Source organism: Opisthocomus hoazin, chromosome 11 (assembly GCF_030867145.1).
Source record: "Opisthocomus hoazin isolate bOpiHoa1 chromosome 11, bOpiHoa1.hap1, whole genome shotgun sequence".
Taxonomy (NCBI): Eukaryota; Metazoa; Chordata; class Aves; order Opisthocomiformes; family Opisthocomidae; genus Opisthocomus; species Opisthocomus hoazin.
The window spans coordinates 8,441,989-8,460,725 of NC_134424.1; the positions used below are offsets into that span (position 1 = coordinate 8,441,989).

Here is an 18,737-nt window from a genome sequence, read left to right on the forward strand (position 1 = left end):
TTTGTTCCCTAGATTGTACCTACAAGCCTAAGACCCAGAACAGAGAATTTGTAAGAATCTTGTAATTAGTAACATATACGAAGACAAGAACGGCACAAAAGCCATTAAATATTGTTAACTCATCACATGGACTGCTGTATTCTAAATTAATTACTCAAGGACTATCTATTTGACATTGTAGAGAGTTTAATAAGACTGTCTGACCAACACTGGAATGATGGATGAAGTGAGAAAAGCTTATATTGGATTAAATGATATAAAATAACACAAAAGTGTTCTAAGATGATTAAATAAATAATTGTGGATTTTCACCTACAATAGTCTTCAGATCAACTTCTCTCTGTGGTAGACACAGAAAGGGCTCAGAAAATGGAAGGAGCTCAGAGAAGGGCAAGAAAAATATTACGTCTTGGGAAGACTGGATGCTTCAAGATGCTGAAGACCTCAAAGAGGTAATCAGTGGGTAAAGGGGGAAAGGCAGCAACGAACCGCACCGCGTAAAATTCGTGTAGAGAAGTTCAGCTAGGTCGTCTTCTCACCCTGTGCCAAAACACTAGGGCTATATCATAGCGACCAAAGCCTTAGGAAAACCGGAGGTTTTTGTCAAACCAACTACATTAAACGGGAACAAATTCAGAGTTCAGAAAAGTGAGGTTTTTTTAATGGCGCATACACAGCTCTTTAATTAATGACCTGTTCTTTGGCCCAGACTTTGTATAACTGAATAGAGAGTTACGTTTTCACGTAAAATTATATCAATCACACATCACATAATAATACATAAAAATTTTAAGAATAGAAATCACCTATCCCTGGTTTCTACGTTGGAAACTCTTTATTCTCAAGAGTTCAGGCGGAGTTTTAACCACCGCTCCTTGTAATGGTTCCCCAGTAGCACCTTCCAAAGAATCCGACCAGTTGCCTATTGAAGACAAAGTACTGGCCTGAAAGAATCTACAAATCCGTAAATAGCTGTTAAATGCCACTATGCACAACAACAAAAAAAGCCTCATAATCACTCCCAGGTCTAAAACTAGCAAAGCACAGATCGCGGCACGCACCTGCTTTGTTCTTTTTTTACCCCGATTTCCTCCAGGACCCTAAAACCGTCAACGCAAAGGCTTGAGCAGAACAAGCTACCAAAGCGCCCAGACCAAACCGCAGAGGGAATACGAGGGCGTCCGGCTCCGGACACGTCTCACGCACCACGACGCGCACTACAGGAACATCGCCAGCTTTAGCACTGCCCAAGCGTCAAAGTCTGCGGACCAAAAGCCTAAAGCTCAGCACCGGGTATGGGAACACCGTAACGGCTCTCTCCTCCAGGCCCTGATAGCCTTTTTTCCAGTGCCGCCTCAATTTTTCAGGGTAGGAAGAAACAACTTTTGTTCCCATCTGCTTGTGACAGCCCAGCTCCCCAGGAAACGTATCAGAACAACTCTTCTGCACGCCCCAGGCCCTGCCGCTTGTCTTCTCGGTGTTGAGCAGGGATGAGCCCAAGGGGCCAGCCCGGTGCCCTCACGCCCGTGCCACGAGCACGTCCTCTGTGCCCTCGCCAAGGAGCCGGCAGTCCCGCTCCCTCCGGCCCCAGGGCCCGGCCAGCCGCCACGCCGCGTCCCGCCACCCTGGCCAGGCCATCGCCTCGGCGCCGGGCACCATGGCGGGACCGTCCACCTGCTCCCCGGTGCCCCGGTCGGGCCGAGGCCGTGCCGGAGCCCCGCGCGGGGAGGACGGGCAGCCCCGGGAGGACGCTGCGAGGCGGGAGGGCGGCCTCGGCGCACCCCATCCCGGCGCCGTCGAGGGCGAGCGAGCGAGCATGTGCCGGGGGCATGGCGGGGCGGCCCGGGCGGGGGGCGGCGGGGCCGGGGGCGCGGTGGCGGGGGCGGGGAGGTGGAGCCCGGCTGCGGGGACCGCCGCTTCCCTCCCCCGTCGGCCCCTCACCTGGCGGGGCCGCCCCTCGCCAGGGGGCCGGTTCCACGCGGGGCGCGGGCCTGGGCCGCCCGCCCTCCCCCGCCGCCGGGCCGCGCGTCCGCCGCCAGCCGGCTCAGGCCCCAGCCGCCGCCGCCGCCTCCCCCTCCATGGCCGCCGCTCTCGCCGGCTGCATTGTGGGAAGCTGACCTCACTCGCTGCTGCCGCCGCCCCGCCGGCTCCGGCACTCGCCGCCATGGGGGCCGTGACCGACGGTGAGACCTCCCTCGCTCCCTCCTCCCTCCCTCCCTCCCCGCGCCGCGACCCCTTGCCCGGCCCGCTCGGCTCGGCTCGGCTCCCCTCAGTGCCGGGCCCGCCTCGCCTCCCGCCCGCCCTCCGGGAGAGCGCGCCCCGCTCCCCGGCCTCGGGCCTCACCCCCGGCGGACGGGCCTCCATCCCGGCCCCGCGGCCCCGCTCCCGGGCCCGGCATGGCGGGGCACGCCCGCGCCCCCCGCCCGGGCCCCAGGGTCCCTCAGCCCCGCGGCCGGCCCCGCCGGAGCGGATCCTCCCGGTTCAGCCCCGGGAATCGCTCCCCGAGGGGCTGGGGCGAAACCGGCGCTCGGCTCCGGGGGGCGGCTGCCATTCAACGGGAGTTTGTCCGCAGATGAAGTTATCCGCAAGCGGCTGCTGATCGATGGCGACGGCGCTGGTGACGACAGGCGGATCAATCTGTTGGTGAAGAGTTTCATTAAGTGGTGTAATTCCGGATCTCAGGAGGAAGGGTATTTGTTTTCTGTCGAGTTATCTTACCCCCCACAGTCTGGGAACTGATTAGCTCGCATTTCAATGGGAAACTGGGCTCGATCCGGTTTGGAAAGACCCGTGTTAAAACGCGTGCATCTGCCGCTGGGCCTGGCTCCGCGGTGCTTCCAGGGCCAGCGCCGAGCGCTGCGATGGGAGCCGAGCGCTGGAGACGGGTCGGGAGGTGCCGCCGGCTGCGCCCTGGCAGCTGCCAGCGCCGCTCCGCTGCCCGCAGGGCCGTCCCGCTGCGGCGGGAGCCGGCCGGCAGCCCCTGGCTGTAGCAGGGTCGTGACTCCAGTGGTGTAGGTGGCGGTTGTGCGTTTGTTCTGTTGGGGTACCTGAAGGGTAGAGCTGCTGGTGTTTCTGCTGCTGCGGTTCTCTTTTTTGGTTTTATATCAGGCTAAAGGGCAAGGTCCTCTACAGCCTGCTGTAGGTGACCCTGCTTCGGCAGGGGGGTTGGACTAGATGACCCACAGAGGTCCCTTCCAACCCCGACCACTCTGTGATTCTGTGATCCTGTAAAGTAGTGAGGGATGAGCGACAACGTGGTGTTCTGCTGTGGCGTCCGTGCTAGTACTGGGTGTAAATTCCCAGAGGACATAATGTAGCGGTTGTGTGTAGGGAGCAGCAGCGCAGAGTTAAAATAACGAATCTGGGTGGTCACAGGGCCAGCCCTCACTGAGGAGTTTGTGAGCCCTGGGTCAGTCTGCCCATTGCTTTGATACTCACTTGGCACCTGTAAGGACGCGATGGTGGAGTTAATGGGTGCAACGTTTCTAACCCCACTTTCAAAAAATTATACATTGAATCTTTGAAATATTTTATTTCTTTAATAATTGTTATTTAAATGTTCCTTATGAGGCTTTATTTGGTAAAGGTGTATTTGTGTGCTGCTTAGGAATAAATATCTTGTCTATTTTCAGTTACAGCCAGTACCAACGAATGCTGAGTACTTTATCACAGTGTGAATTTTCAATGGGAAAAACTCTGCTGGTATACGATATGAACCTGAGAGAGATGGAAAATTATGAAAAAATCTATAAGGATATAGGTAAAGATGGGAAAATATTACTGTTTTCTATTAGACAATTTCTCTTTTATCAACAAGCTTGAGCCAGTTCTGGTGAACATAATATATACATATGATGAGTGGTTTGGGGTTTTTTCTCTTTTTCTTAATAGATAGCACCCATACATATGCTGTAAGCATCTTATCAGTATGTAAAATGCATACAAATAAAAGCTTTTTTAACCCATTGAAGCATATGTAGTTTTGAAGCTGCTGGAGTTAGCAGGCCACCATGTCCCAAACAGCTCTGTATCTTCCTATAATTTAGCAGAATGGCTTGTTTACACGTAGTGTTTGATTTCAGTGTAACTCTGTGTACTTTTTTTTAAAGAAAATAGTATAGCTGCAGCACATGAGAAGATTTCTGAATGCAAAAAACAAATCCTGCAAGCAAAAAGGATTCGGAAGAATCGCCAGGGTAAGGAGCAATGTCTGTATTTACACTGGTCGCTTTCATTATTTTGTTATCTTGTAAAAAACATTGTACCAGAAAATAGATTCCAGATTTTTTAAAGCTCAAGGGAATATGCTGGCATCATGAATACTGTATTTAGTCTGGTGGGTTCCACACGCACTGCTGAAAGTTTTTGGCGGATTAAGCAGGCAAGACCGAACCAGTAGATCTCAATGGCATGCAACATCAGGAAGACCTAAAATGGTAGTTCAGAGACAAGTTTTCAGGCCAAAGAAAAACCCTGAAAGCATCCTGTCGCAATTCAGTTGACTTGAGAAGAACTAAAGCACATTATTAACAGCAAGACAACAGCTGAATAGACTTACACCCAGCAGAGAAGATCATGCAACTGTATGCCTTCAGCTCTTGAGGGAAGATAATGTCTTCGCATACACAGAGACAGTGGTGCCGGTTACACACCCACCCAGCAACTCTGTATGTGTCCTTACTGAATACCTGTTGTGTGAGGTGTATGTGCTGATAATTTCAATTGAAAGTTAAAGCATTTCCCTGTAATGCCGTCTTATCAAAAGATTAGCAATGGAGGAGAGACAAGAATTTGTTTTTTTCTTGGTAAGCGAAATGCAAAAAGAAGATGTTTAAAAGTATAAAAGATGAAAAGTTCTAAATACAACTGTCTGATCAATTTTGTGGAAAATTTTAGACTCAACTGGAAATTGAAAGAACCTTAACTAGTAGGAATGTAGAGTTCTTGCATCTTCACAAACATAGATCTGAAGTGTTTGCTTTTTGATATGTTCTGTCCAGCCTGCAGCACAGATTTTTCCATGTGAATGAGGTAGTTGGTATATGTACATCTTACGATCCAGAAATGGCTATGTTCACTGCCTGTATAACCATAATGTTGTTCTTCATATGTAACACAGTTTAAAAAAGAAGCCTGTTGTTTCTCATGCATCCTTTTATACTTTTTTCTAAAATTTTAAAATTTATATGTATATCTTATCAGCACCATTTGCTGTACATATACATTAGATTGCATCAAAACCAATGCTTATGAATCATACACAAAAGACCAAGTGTGCAGCAATGCAGAGCTGTCTAAAGGTCGTGTTTTCTGGCCTCGTCCTTTACTAATCACTAGCACTGGGTAAGTTTGAACGAGTAGATAATGGCCTGCAATCACCTCTGAAGTTTATTTAAATTCTCTTTTGATGTAATCATCTACTTTGAAATGTTATAGCATGGTATAAATTATACACATTTATGTATATGGATATTTGCAGGTACTTTTTATATATGTAAGGTGTTACATGCAAATTTGTAAAACATTAAAACTGGTTTTCAAGAAGGAGAAAGAATCTGTACCATTCTATGGTGCCTGATTTTTGGTTCTTGAATCTATACTTTCAGAATTATTTAGACTTAACTATTTAAATTTCTTTCAGAATATGATGCATTGGCCAAAGTCATACAGCACCATCCAGACAGACATGAAACACTGAAGTAAGTATGAGACTACGTGAAATTATAATAAGCCAGTAAGCTAGAAGTCACCAGATTTGACATTTCCTTGGTTTCAGTTTGACCTTTCCTCACTTTTTTATACTTTCTTTTGGTACAAGAAAAAGTTGGGTTTCGTTTCAAAATTGTGCCCTTATCAGTTTTCTTCAATTAATCTCCATCTGTGTGGGTTCAGAAGCATTGCTATTTGTTTTGTATTTCAAATTTTTCCATTGTTAAGGTGAATAAGTGAACTCAGCTGTAAACTCAGCACATCGAATGTCAGTGTAGTGAGGACAAGTTGCTCAGAAAAGAGAGATAGCGAGGAAGTGCTGAAAAGTACACCAGCAAGGGATTCAGTAGTCAGGCAAAATACATGACACACAAGCAAGTAAGGTGGACTGAGCAAAAGCAGGAGAAAGCTCTTAAGATTTATTTTTTTTTTTAATATATTTTCCTTGTAGTAGTTGTTACCATATGCCAGGTCATAAATTACTACGTTGTGTACCACAATATAACCTGCCCTGGCACGCAGGTTAGACCTACCTGTTTTCCAACTCATCTTGCACGTAACTTGCAGTATTGCTGGTGTAACTGTTGGATTTCAGTCACTATCTGTGCTTTTGGGTCGGTTTGGACTGCTGTGGGGACATAGTCTTTTCAGCTTTATCAAGCCACAGAAACATTCTAGGACTCATTGCATCTATGAGTTTGTTCTTGTTAACCTGATTAAAGGTGTAGCATGGGGGTACTGTCTCATTTAAGCACAGCTTGCAGCTATTCTGTTGCTTACTTCCAGTGAAATTGGAGAGGGAGACTGTCTTTTCACATTCCATGGCCTTTTATAGCAAAAGGAAGATATTTTTATTACATTATTAACCTAATAGTAGGATTTTTATAGCTATTAGCCACTGAGAATATTTCGCACATTTGTTTCTTGTATGTTGTTTTTCTGTGCCTTGATTTCATTACCACAACTTTTGATTATTACAGGCAATTCTCATGAGGCTTGACTACTTCTTACTTACTTCATTAGTCAGCATGTGCAATTTATCAAGTGAGGCTTCATAATAAAGAAATATCAGAAGTGAAGTTTTTCAGATAAGTCAATTAAGAATGGAAACAACTAAATGATAGTACTTTTTCCTTAGAGGATGCCAGGTTGTTTAGGTTTGGAGAGGTTCTTCTACTTTTGGTTACCACATCCAAGCAGAAGTTTCTTTAGCAAAGCTAGAAATGGTGGCAAGTTACAGCTAGTTAATTTGGCATTTTGTCTTTTCTTAAACTTAATATTATCATCTCTTCAGAAGAGTATATTACACTTAGAAATACCAACATGTTCATCCACTAGAAGAATGGCTACAGGGTATGCCCTTTTTCCTTAGTATCTGTAGTCAAAGACACACGCTTGGGCAGAGTATGATCCCCCATCTTACAGATGGGAAAAATACGACATGGTAACAGAATAGGGCATTTTTAAAGGGAGCTTGATTCATAGGTATTTTAGCTTTAACTGACCTCTCCAAGTGAACAGACTTCAAATACAGGAACTAGATGAAGTTTTCATCCAATGTTTTAATTACAAGACTTCATTTCTCTCCAGTTCGAGGAAAACATACAGAAAATAGTAGTATGAACCAAGAAGGACCACTCTTAACTCAGGATGGCGGAAGCCTCGCTAAAAAAGTCATGCTTTTCGTGGGACTCTTAATCACTAAAACCACTTGAGAAAACTTCTTGTGAGGAGAAATGTCATGGCTTATTGTCAGAGTTAAGTTTATGCCTTTTGCAGGTCATATGGCACAATAGGACAAAGTTCAGAAAAATACTTTCTTTATGCTTTTAAGGGACAGTTTCTTGGAACAAGCAGTCATCCAGCACAAAAGAGAAGCTGTTATCGGCTTAGAAGTAATGCACAGGAGCCAGTTCAGGAAGTGACAGGAGCTGGACTGCTAAATGGCAGTGCCCGCAGTGTAAATAGATACAGTATCAGAAGAGCTGTTAAGAGGGCCAAGAAATGACACAGAGTCTTAGAAAAGGAAATACAAAAATGAGAAGGCTAGGCAAAGATTCTCTGGAGCAGCAAGTAAAAGAAATAAAATTCCAGATGTAGCCTGGATGTTACTAGAAGAAAATTGCATGTCTTCTCACAGTGTGCCTGTGGCGGATGGCACGGTAGAGACAGCAAGATTTGGCCCAATAGAAGCCTTTCAGAAACTAGAAGCCAAATACTAGCAAAATTGCTGTATGAGCCCACAAGCCTGTTTCCATTGTAGGAAGGGATAGTGTTACACTCTCTTTCAGGTGTTCCCTCAAGGTACCAAGCACCCTGGCTCAAAAAAAGACAGTGCCTTCAGGTAGCGCTAAGCCAGACCCTTTTCCCTGCCATTGCGAGTTACTCGGGACTGGAGGCCTTTTTGTGGTTCCCTGCCCAGACTGGTTGCAGCAGCTGTCAGTGCTTCAGAAAAAAAAAAAGTTTTATTTCCTTGCTGACCCTTATGTGGCTCTGCCTGCTAATTAATCGGGGATGGTCAGCCTCAATCCACTTAACCTTTAAAGAAGCAGATTGTTCTCATTGCATGGAGCGTAAATTATGGTAGGCATTAGAGAAAAAGTAGAAGGGCCGAACTGGAGGTTTGAGTGTAAGAGTTGATGCTCCATCCTCATTTGAAAGCTGGTATACATTATGGTACCTGTTGTGCTCTGCCCTACCTCAAAAACGATTGTGGTGGTCCATGGTTGGTCGAAGTGAGAACAGAAAACAAGCAAATGCTTGAAGAAAGATCCCGAAAAGGTGTTGAAAGAGGATATATTTCAAAAGGATATGAATAATAATGAAGATTATAGGCGTTGCATGTTTCCTTTATCTCTTAATGCCAGAGGCAATCAATGAAAATAAAAATGGCATTTGAGAAGGAAATTAGTGTTTATATGGATCACACTGTTAAATTCTGTGTGCTGAGGCATAAGCTATATCATGTAGTTCATCAAAAACGTGGATTATTCTACATATATCTACTGTAAAATCTACGTGTTATCCAGTACTCTGGTCAGGCCGTTGTCAGAGATAAGGTACTTGACTATGTGTTTGGTCAGTTGTTGTGTCTGGGAATTGTGTTTGTATTGTGTTTGGTCTGTACGTTTATCAGATATGTTCTCCATGCTGATGCTATGTTTTTATTTAATCTACTGATGTCAACATAAAGAAGTCTGTAAAGTAGTGAAGCCTATGAAAATGCCAGGGTGTTTAACTTTCATTGTATGGTCAAGTAAATAACATGTTTGTGTCAGGATTGAATTGTTACAGTCCAAATGTATTCCAGCTTGGAGGGCTTGTTTTCTGTAAAAGTCCTGAAATTACAAATTTATGACATAATAGTTTAACATTTATGTCTCTGTGTCATTTCATTTGTTATGCTTTGTTTACATATGCTATTTATTTAATGTTTCTTTTTCCTCCACATAGTTAAAATCTTTTTTTCAAGAGTTAAATTCTATTTTTCAAAAATTTTACAGAACTTTTTAAAAATACTATGACAATTTCTTTTCAGGCAGCTAGAAGCTTTGGGAAAAGAACTTCAGCATCTTTCTCACATTAAAGAAAATGTTGAAGATAAGGTAGGTTTTTCGTAGAGGTTGTTATATAATTATTAGGAACATAATTTGCAGACATTCTGCGATGGCTTGTGTGGCTGTACATGCTCTCTGTTTCTTAAAATAGATATTTTATTATTCCAGTTGGAGCTGAGAAGAAAGCAGTTTCATGTTCTGCTGAGCACCATCCATGAGCTTCAGCAAACCCTGGAAAGTAAGTGGTGTTCTTAGGTAATACAGATACATAACTGGGCTGGGTTTCGGTGAGTCAAAAGGAATCGCAGCTTCCAGCAGTGGGCTAGCTGTGTGCAATTGAGGTTGCTGACCTCTTGCATCGGCAGCATTTTTTTTCCCAGTAGTAGTCCGGAGCCTGAGACTGCTCAGAATTTTTTTCTTCTGCAAGCTGGCTACCCTGTCATTTCCTGACTAGCTTGTGTATAGTTTCCAAACTGATTTATGTAATTCATGTTTCAGTAATTTTGAACATGTCACTGCCATCATGGTATTGTTTGAGGCTTTACTAAAAAGAAATTGAAATTCAGGAAAGCGAACTGACTTACCTACTCAGAGAGTGAGTCTGTAATAGAGTAGGGACTAAAACTGTCATATACAAGAGCTAAATTCGGGAATTAGTCATACTCATCTTTTGTCCTACAAATACGTAATATTTTCAAATCAGCGCTTACTTTTTGTGCTCTAATATGACAATATTGTTTTAAATATTATTTGCTGTGTCTTTCCAAGACAGAATAATTGGTATAGCCTTTGAGCATGACCTGATTAACATACAGAGATGGCTGTAAGAGCAGACTTTCATTCTCTGAGGCCGTCTGGATCTTCTTAAGCAGAATGAGCCGCTAATCCTAGGTGCACTTTAGCAGAAGGTTACTGTTATTATGTGTTGCTAACACTTGCTTAAGTATTAGTCTCTAAAATATATTGTCACATGAATGTATAGATTTCCTTCCAGCTTCTAGAATTTTATGAAGGAAGTAACATTTTAGTGGAAGGCACAGCTTCAGTTTGAAGTAAACCTTAATAGGCAAAGAGAAGGCAAGTAATTTGAAGCAGTCCAGTACTGTTTGCTTGAATTGGTACTGTAGGATTTAGCCCATGTTTCCTCTAATAGCTGTTACAGATAGCAGCCTTAAAAACTTTAAAGGATTTTTCTGTTTGTTTGAACACAGCATTTTGTGTTTGAGAGATACTCAACTACACATTTAAGGCAATCAACATAAAATATTTAAGTGGGACACAGCTCTGCAATATAGTCTGTAAATATAACCATGTTTGGCTAACAGTAATATTGAATTTTAGATGACGAAAAACTTTCAGAAGCTGAAGAATCTCAAGAAACTCAGATGGAAACAGAGACCAAACAGTAGGTGTATAATATGAAGACTGACTGTACTGTTGAGGAATATCCAAGTGTCTTCACTTTGTATTGAAACCAGCAGTAAGACAGCCAGAGCTGATAAATAGTTTTCTACTGCTTCTGTGAATTTGTATACAAAAATACTTGTGTTGCTTGTGCTTCAGGGGAAAACATTTACAGATCTGTGCAGACAGACACTTTGTGTTAATCCACAAACTTTGTAATTAGTCACAAGAAATATATTTTGTTTTACAAAGGATGAAGCTTCTGGACAGTACTTGTGGACTGAGGTGTTTGCAAAATGTTGTCAATAAAAGGTGTTTACAAGGAGTTTCCTATTTTTCAGTAGTCATTGAGCCTAACAGTGAGGGCTCGCTTTCTTACTTGAGGTCAGAGTGAGGACAGTGCGAGTCCCAGCTTCCATACCCTAGTCCAGATGGGACCTAAAACTGAACTAAGTAGGGTCTTAATTTTTCCAAGTAGCTGCCATTTTAGAACTTGCCTGTGACTAGACTAGAATTTCCTCATTTGATATAAAACAAGTTACTTGTATAGAATTAATGCTTGTCACGGGATGTAAACCAACAAAAATCATAGTGTACTAGCTTCATTTTTTTACTTAAGGTGATGCAAAGAACTGCAGTGATCTGAGCCTCACTATGCTGTGTTCTGTGCAACCACATGAGAAGACATGTATTGGAATGACATGTTTAAAACTGCAATTTAAAAGCTTTGTTCTTGTAGAACCAGCAATCTAATCCTGATACCATTTGTAATCTGCTTCTGGATTTTATCTGTCAATTGGCTATTATGAAACACATCATAGTCTCTGAAACAGATGGTGGAACCCTTCCTTTCTCTTGTTGACAAATGGAAGCAGTAGAGCAGCAATGAGAATGTTGAAGAATCTCATATGCTTTTATTATTAATAGGGAGGGTGGAATCTCTCTACCTGGATCATCGAGCAGTCTGTTGGGAAGTAGGAAATACAGGTTTCAACCTTCCCAATAAGAGAATAGAATTGAGTGTGCTCTAAGCTTTTGTAAGGAAGGAACAAGGGACACTGGTGGGTCCTGTCACTGCCTGTTAGTTGTGTTCTAAACCAGCTGTTAAATCAAGCCTTCCCCTGGTTTGGGTAAGGGAATGCGTTTTGCATCTCGCTCAGACCGAGTCATAAGTGTACATGGTTGAAGTAAGATAACGGCGTTATACAGAGTAGAGGTGCCGCCTCCTCAAACGAGGTGGCAGCTGAGGGGGACTTCCAGAATGGTGACTTGGAACTTCTATGACCTAAATGCTGTAGAATTCCCCCTCAGTGGCTGTGGATCTGTGTGCGTTGGGCTGAACAGACATATCTGAGCTTGTTTTGCTCACATTCCAAGTTTGCTAAAGGCAAGCCAGCTGAACGAGAAGTCATACAACTTCGGTAGCGCAGTGCAGCCCTGGACTAACAAGCTGTCAAAAGGCTTCTACTTCACAGCTGGTCGGCTCAGAGGGGAGCTTGGGTTTGTGTTGTAGAGCCTGTGTAGACACGCAGTGCTTCTTGTGCAGGTTGGGGGGGCGGGGTAAGCAAACAAAAGGGATTTAGGATGAAAAATACAGTTAAAAAGTATTTACTGTTCTGTGTTTTTTTTCCCTCCTAACAACAGTGAATAGTAAAATATTTTGTAAGGCAACAGTACTAAATTATTGCCAAATCAGGGAGGAGTCACTTTCAGGAAGGTATGAATTATGAAGATCATAAATGACAAAGTCTCAAAGCACTTCTGAAGGATATTAACATTTCTGGGGGTTGAAAGGCCCTCCATGAGCTACCTGGATTTTATTTTGGTGCAGAGGTGGATGACATTTACCAGCTATAAATAGTCTTTGTAACAGCATTGTCATGAAAACCTCTATTTTTTCCATTCTTTGTTTTACCCAGTACTTTGGAATTTTGCTTGGATCACTGGAGTATCTTATCTTGGGACTTGGGCTGCTCAGTATAGAACCTGACCAGAAAACATGCCAGTGCAGGAGTCTGTCCCTCTGGTAAGCAACACATGCACAAAAACAAAACGTGTACAGAAGAGAAGCAGTACAAATGCACGGCAAAGCAAGGAGTGTATTCTAGTTTGAATTACAGCGGTGCAAGCTGGAGAAGCAATTGCTGCCCTAGAAAATGAAGGTGCCCTAGCGCGATGTGGCAGCAAGAGGGTGATGTCACCGTGTTGCCTTGGAGAGCAACCAAAAAAAAAGTGACATCAATTCATTGCAAATGAAGCCTCAGTGGAACACACGAAATCTTTGCTCCTATTTTTCCCAGTATTTCTACCTCTAACTTCTTGAACATTAGATTTGTACCAAAAGGGAAGCAAAACCAAATGAAAGTCTTAATGCCAGGCAACATTTAACCTGCTCTGTTATTAGGCCCCAAGTTCCAGGTTCGAATCTGCTGTGCCTGTGCTGAAAACAGATCTCTGCATCTGCTTCATTCTTCTGCTGAAGTTTTCTGCCTGTCATATTTCCAAGGCACAGATCGTAGTCACTGTTTCGTCCCTGCCTCGAAAGCTGCCCTGCTGTGATGCAGCTTACCCGCATTGCCTCTGAACGTACGTGTATAAAAACCTGTACACACCTACACTCAGGATCTCAACCACCACTCTCTTTAAGTAAGAAATCTTCCCTGTTCTTAGGATTTGCCTGCTCCCTACCTGAGCTGCAGTTGCATGCCTAAATGCTCCATCTTAATGCCATTGCCATGTGGATGCAAAAATATGAGAAGAAAGATGCTGAAGTGATGAGCTGACATTTTCTATGCCAGGACTTGTTTTTCTGCCCTCTCCGAACAGCAGAGCGGTAGAGGGAGAATGGAACAGTGGACAGAATCAGTAACTTGGGCAGAATTTTTTGAGAGAGATTTAGCAAGCTCCATGGAGGGATGGAGGAAGGAGGAGAAAGGTGGTCACGGTGACACAGTGCCAAGTAATGGGTATCTCTGAAACCACAGTAATTTGAAGACAAATGCTACCAGCAAATAAAATGGCAAAAAATACACCCCAGAGATTTAGGAGATAGAAATTATTAGTTATGTTGGATACTTGTCATCTAAGTTTTCCAGCTGTCACAGCTGACTTGTACCATCCTTTCCCAGGTCCCAGAAGGCTTTTTCCTTTTTCTGTGAGTTTAAAAAAAAAGAACAAAAGAAATTCAGAAATACAGGCAAGTACTGTTAGTCTTGCTCTGGTGTGTGATTTTTATTTTCTAGAATCCGTGCATTAGGGAAATACCGTACTAGCGTATGAACTGCTTAAAACATACATATACACCAGAGCCCGGGGAAGGCAAGCTGGCGAGACACAAGCGCTCTGCCTTTCACGCTTCATCCTGATTGCCAGACCTGTTCTTGGATTAGCTCAGCCCTCATTCCCCACCTCTGTTTTAAGAAGCGTTACTAGCTGTGTTGCGGAAGTCCCTCAAAGTGCCGCTCTAGCCCAGGGCCCGCGTGTTGCTGTGCGACGGCAGAAAAAGGCCGTTCTGTCCCCACAGAGCCGGGGGGCACAGCCGGACCAGAGCAGAGCATCCGGAGTGGGGCACGCACCGCAGCCTGCCTGCCGGCACCCCGACATTCACCCGCCGGCGAGAAGCCAGCAGGAGGGGGCACGGCGCATCCCCCCTGTCGGGACTCGGCATCCTCGCGTCGAGCAGATGGGTACCCACAGGTCATCCTAAGCCCGGCACACGGCGCGCCGCGACCGTTGTCCGGGTCAGCGGAGTCCCGAAGGGGAGGATGAGGAGCCTTACAGCCGGCGCAGGGTGGCACGCCGGAGGGCTCGGGCTGTCCTCGCTGGGCAGCAGCTGCTGGCTGAATGGCGGGAGCCGGCCTCGAGCGAGGAACCCACAAGGATGGCGCAGACTGGTTTTCTGACGTGCGCTGACCCGAGGGTCGGGCCCCGCGCTGGCCGACAGCTCACCAGGCGCGACACGGACACGGGCTGCTGGAGCGAGCGAGGGAGCGCCTGGATTCCCCCCTCCCCCCGGGACAAAACTGGTTGCCGCATGAACTGCCCCATTTCCATCGCCCCAAAACCGCCTGCGGGGACCCCGCGCTCCCCCGCACCCGGCGGGAGGCAGCGGGGCCGGCGACGGCCGGCAGGGGGCAGCAGAGGCCGGGCCGGGTATCGCGACTGGTGACCGCCCGCGATGTCGCGTTTGCATCGCGTCCCGGCCTCGCCAGCCCTGTCCGAACCTTTTTTATTTTACTGGGGGTTTGGGTGGTGGGGGATTTGGTTTTCTCTTTTGCTTGTTTGTTTTTGTTTGGGGTTTTTTTGTTTGTTGTTGGGGTTTTTTTGTTGTTTTTTTTTTAATATTTCAATTTTCTGACCCCACTGGCGTCCAGAGTGGTTAAAAACCCACAGAGGGTTTTCTCTGCTCACCCCACCCCTCACCCTGTGCTTGGTTTTCACCTGAACGACCCTGATTCTCAAAGCTTCTCCTAAACCACCCCAAAATGCACAAAACTGCCGAGGAGCACAAGGTGCAGCGCTGCAGCCTCGGCTCTCTGTAACGTCCCGTCACCAACACTGAATTTTCCTGCCAATGGATACCAAACCCCCCCCCATCGAGCTGCCTCTCCCACCAAGGGCGGCAGAGCAGACCCCAGCAGGGTCCAGCACCCTCTGGCGTGCGAGGGTCCCCTGCCTCCAGCGCACCCAGCCCCAGCAGCCCCGGGCCATCACTCAATATCGTGATGCTCAGAATTTGCAGCATCACAGTGAGAAACTTGGCAAGTTTGCTGAAAGCGTCGTGCTGCACGAGAATCCCGAGAAGAGTCCGCAGCCCAGACACGCACGTTTTTAAATTGGTCTCACGTTAAGGAAAAATAAAAAACAAGCCAACTAAACAACATTTTTTTTATGCTTTGCCAGTTTGCTTGCAGTGGAAAAAGTCACCACCAAGAGAATTTTAAATGACGGTTTATCTCCAAGGAGGGAAGGATCGTGCTCTTCTCAACAAAAAGCTGTTTCATCTAAGTGCATGCTGGAAATAACAGTGTGCCACACGTAACAAACAGGCCCCACTGGTAGCCCCTTCGGAACACAAAACAACATATAATTTATGAGTTGGCAGGGCACGATGTCTGCAGCCCCCCTTGCAATGACTCTTACACAGACCATTACTACGCTTCCATCTCCTTAGAAGAACCCAAGTGAAATTCATCTTTACATTGTAGCTGCTGCACCAATATCGCCGTGCATTAGCTCCTGTTCCAAACAAAATGTTTTCCCCAAAGCATTGTATTGTTGCTGAAAAAACTCCCAAACGCCACTAAGCTTCCAAGCTGAACCCGAAAGCCGCTGGTTGATTACCAAACGCAAGGGACAAGTTTAGACACAGCACATGGAAAGAACCACCACTGTCCAGAGCAGCTCCTCCCCGTTACATTCAGGAAGCGTTTACGTGGAGCTGATTTGGAGGTGGAGCTGTTTTAACTTAGTTGGCAGGATATCTGGAAAAAACCCAAAAACTAATGTCTTGATTTCTTTCTCTTTCTTAGTGCCTGTTAGTATCGGTATCTTTTGACTCATGTGACTGCAGGTCCACGGGTGCCCCGGTGTCAGGAGATTGGTCGTGCTGGAACTTGTCCCTGGGGTGGCCACTACGTGCTGGTTCTTTTTTCAAAGCTTGTAGAGCCGCGTGAGATCTCTGCCCTTCTCACACACCAGCGTGACATTTTATTGAGCTGATCTGAGAAGTGACTGAAGGGAAACTGATGGTTGTGATGACAGAAACCTTCCCTGGGAGACCTGTGCCTCGGTCAAATAAAATGTGAGCATCAAAACGGTTTGCTGGTATGTAACAGCGGCAGGATTCGCTGAAAGAATGAGACAACTTCTGCATCTCATGACTCAACCTGTCAGGGGCACATATCTGCTCAGTTTCTCATATATAAAAGCAAGTTCTTCCTAGAGCTCCGTGGCACATTGACGGAGAGAACAAAATCCCCAGGACCAACCTTTCCCGGCCCCGTAAAATCCACCCAAGCCGATGGAAGGTTTCTTCCTGTGTGTTGAGCGGGCGCTGGCAATGCCCGTGGGTCCCTTTGCTTGTGTCCGTGGGGCTGAGGGTGGCAGCGAGGGGGCTGGGGAGCCGGGCTGGGCACATAGGCAGCTCTCTCCAGGACCTGCCAGGGGGTAAAGGCTCTGCTGAAGAGCTGGGGGAGCCGCGCGGTGTTTGGGTTTGGTGTTTCAGTACTACTCATTCAGGAGGGTGCTGTGAGAGACAGCAAATCCCTCTTTGAACAGACAGATTATATTCGTATTTAACTTGTGCTTAAGTTCTCTCCCTTTCTCCTCCTTACTGCCTAACCCATCATCCTGCCAGCTGCTTCACTAAGCACACCCAGCGATGACAAAGGATCTCGAGGCACAGGAGGAAAACCCCCATGTAATCTCCTTGCTCTGGTACAGTAAATAGCCATCGTATTTACTGAATGTAAAGAGATGTAAAAAGGGGATTTTTGTTCCGCTGCAGTGTCTCTCAAGATGCAGATAGAGACATTCCCTAAGCCTTATAGGACTAAACCCAGACGCCAATCCTACAAGTGCATGAACTAATGCTGGTATGCCGATACCATCCTGCACCAAATAATGTAATATGCAATAAACCAAACCAGTTCACGTGTATTTCAAGCCTCTCGCATGATGCTGGCTCGCTAGACGCCATACAGAAGGGCTGCAGCTAGCATCCACCAAGCACTGCTCTTTGGAGACAGGGTGGTGGCAAGTCTCGAGAAGGAAACATCGGTCCTGCGATCTGGGCAGGGGGCTGTGCTGAAAGCAGTGCGGGGAGGTTGCAAAATGTGCAGATAAAACAGCAAAAATCAGACGAGAAAGAACAAAAACATCATAGTGTGGGTTGAGGCGGGGATGCTGCTGGCCCGGCACGGCGGCGGGCGCTGCCCGGAGCTGCCTGCTCCCTGCTCCCACAGGCCTGGGCTTCGCCAGCGTTTACTTGGCCTGTGGATGCTTTTTAATCCGATGTCACGGGTTTTTCAAGTGTACCAATTCCCGCTGCAGCCTGCTGCCAACTGATTGATGGTTTATGCCATTAACAGCGCCTGAGGATGAGAATTGCTAAAGAGCAGTGGGAATATTTACTTTCTCCTGCTAATGTAAGTAGCAAGCAGAAGACTTCAAAATCCTTGTAACCTGCATGCAGCCAGCTGCAGACCAAGCCCGGCTGTGGGCAAAAAGCCACTGCGGGAGACAGCTCCATGGGGAGAAACAGCTAAAACACAACAACGCCTCAGGACAGAGTGCTCCCAGACAGGCCATAGCATTAAACCCCCGCACTGGCTGCAGGGAGTGACCACGCAAGAGACACGAGCCAGCAGATTTATTTTCTTAGAAGAGTTGAAGTAAGAAAAAAGCAGCAAAAAGAAAGGAAAAGCAAAGAAAATTAACCATGAGCTAATTGTCCCTGCCTTATTCCTGTCCTCCAGGACTAGACCTTTATCCTCTCTATGTGTGTGTATACACACGTGTGCACACATACACACACACACACCCCCCCCTGTGACTGCAAACCTTGCAGACTGCCGGGTGCGCTGTGCAAAAGCACTTCTGGAAGCTTATACAGATTAAATCAACACACACTTCCCAGTGGCTCCCATTTATTTTTTTTTTTTTTGTACCGTGGCTCAAAGCCTCATCGCTACCACGGCTTCTCGACCGAGCTCGCCCAGAGCCCCCTCTGCTTCCATCACTCCCATGCCTCCGCCAGCACTGCAAACCCAGAGGCACAGTGGAGGAGTAAATACTCATTATTATTTGTCTTGACACTTGGGAAAGCACTGGAAAGTTCATCTACCTTGCTATTTCGCATTGTCCTGTTATTACCCATTGTCAAACCTCCTCCGCTTGTTTGCTTTACAATTACTCATCTCTCGGGGGAGCGGCGGGGGAAGAGAGCGAGCACGCAGAGCGGAGAGCAGCAATTTTGCTGAGAAATAATAGTAACCGACCCAAACGAACTGATTACATGGGTATGTCAGTGCAAATGAGACAAGAAAGATTCCCAGTGGTGCTATC

At 46.0% G+C, this 18,737-nt stretch overlaps 2 protein-coding genes across 3 annotated transcripts in view; one reads left to right on the top strand and one right to left on the bottom strand.

Annotated features, from left to right (window-relative positions):
* ATXN7 (ataxin 7) overlaps positions 1-2,025 on the bottom strand; it is a 90,054-nt gene extending 88,029 nt beyond the window's left edge. For both annotated transcript variants that reach the window (XM_075432302.1, XM_075432301.1), the window contains exon 1: positions 1,942-2,025. The gene's annotated coding sequence lies outside the window, so the exon portion shown is untranslated. The remainder of the gene's footprint in view (positions 1-1,941) is intronic.
* THOC7 (THO complex subunit 7) lies at positions 2,025-10,995 on the top strand. Its single transcript, XM_075432307.1, has 8 exons — positions 2,025-2,183; positions 2,573-2,690; positions 3,633-3,760; positions 4,110-4,196; positions 5,642-5,699; positions 9,248-9,314; positions 9,435-9,504; positions 10,608-10,995. The coding sequence occupies exons 1-8, from the start codon at positions 2,165-2,167 to the stop codon at positions 10,673-10,675; spliced, it is 615 nt and encodes a 204-aa protein (XP_075288422.1). The 5' UTR covers positions 2,025-2,164; the 3' UTR covers positions 10,676-10,995.
* The last annotated feature ends 7,742 nt before the right edge of the window (positions 10,996-18,737 follow it).

What these genes read in the sequence shown, in the direction of transcription:
- THOC7 (XM_075432307.1), top strand. An exon ending in TCCGGATCTCAGGAGGAAGG is followed by an intron (nt 2,691 to 3,632) that starts GTATTTGTTTTC and finishes GTCTATTTTCAG; the next exon opens with TTACAGCCAGTACCAACGAA. An exon ending in AAAAATCTATAAGGATATAG is followed by an intron (nt 3,761 to 4,109) that starts GTAAAGATGGGA and finishes TTTTTTTTAAAG; the next exon opens with AAAATAGTATAGCTGCAGCA.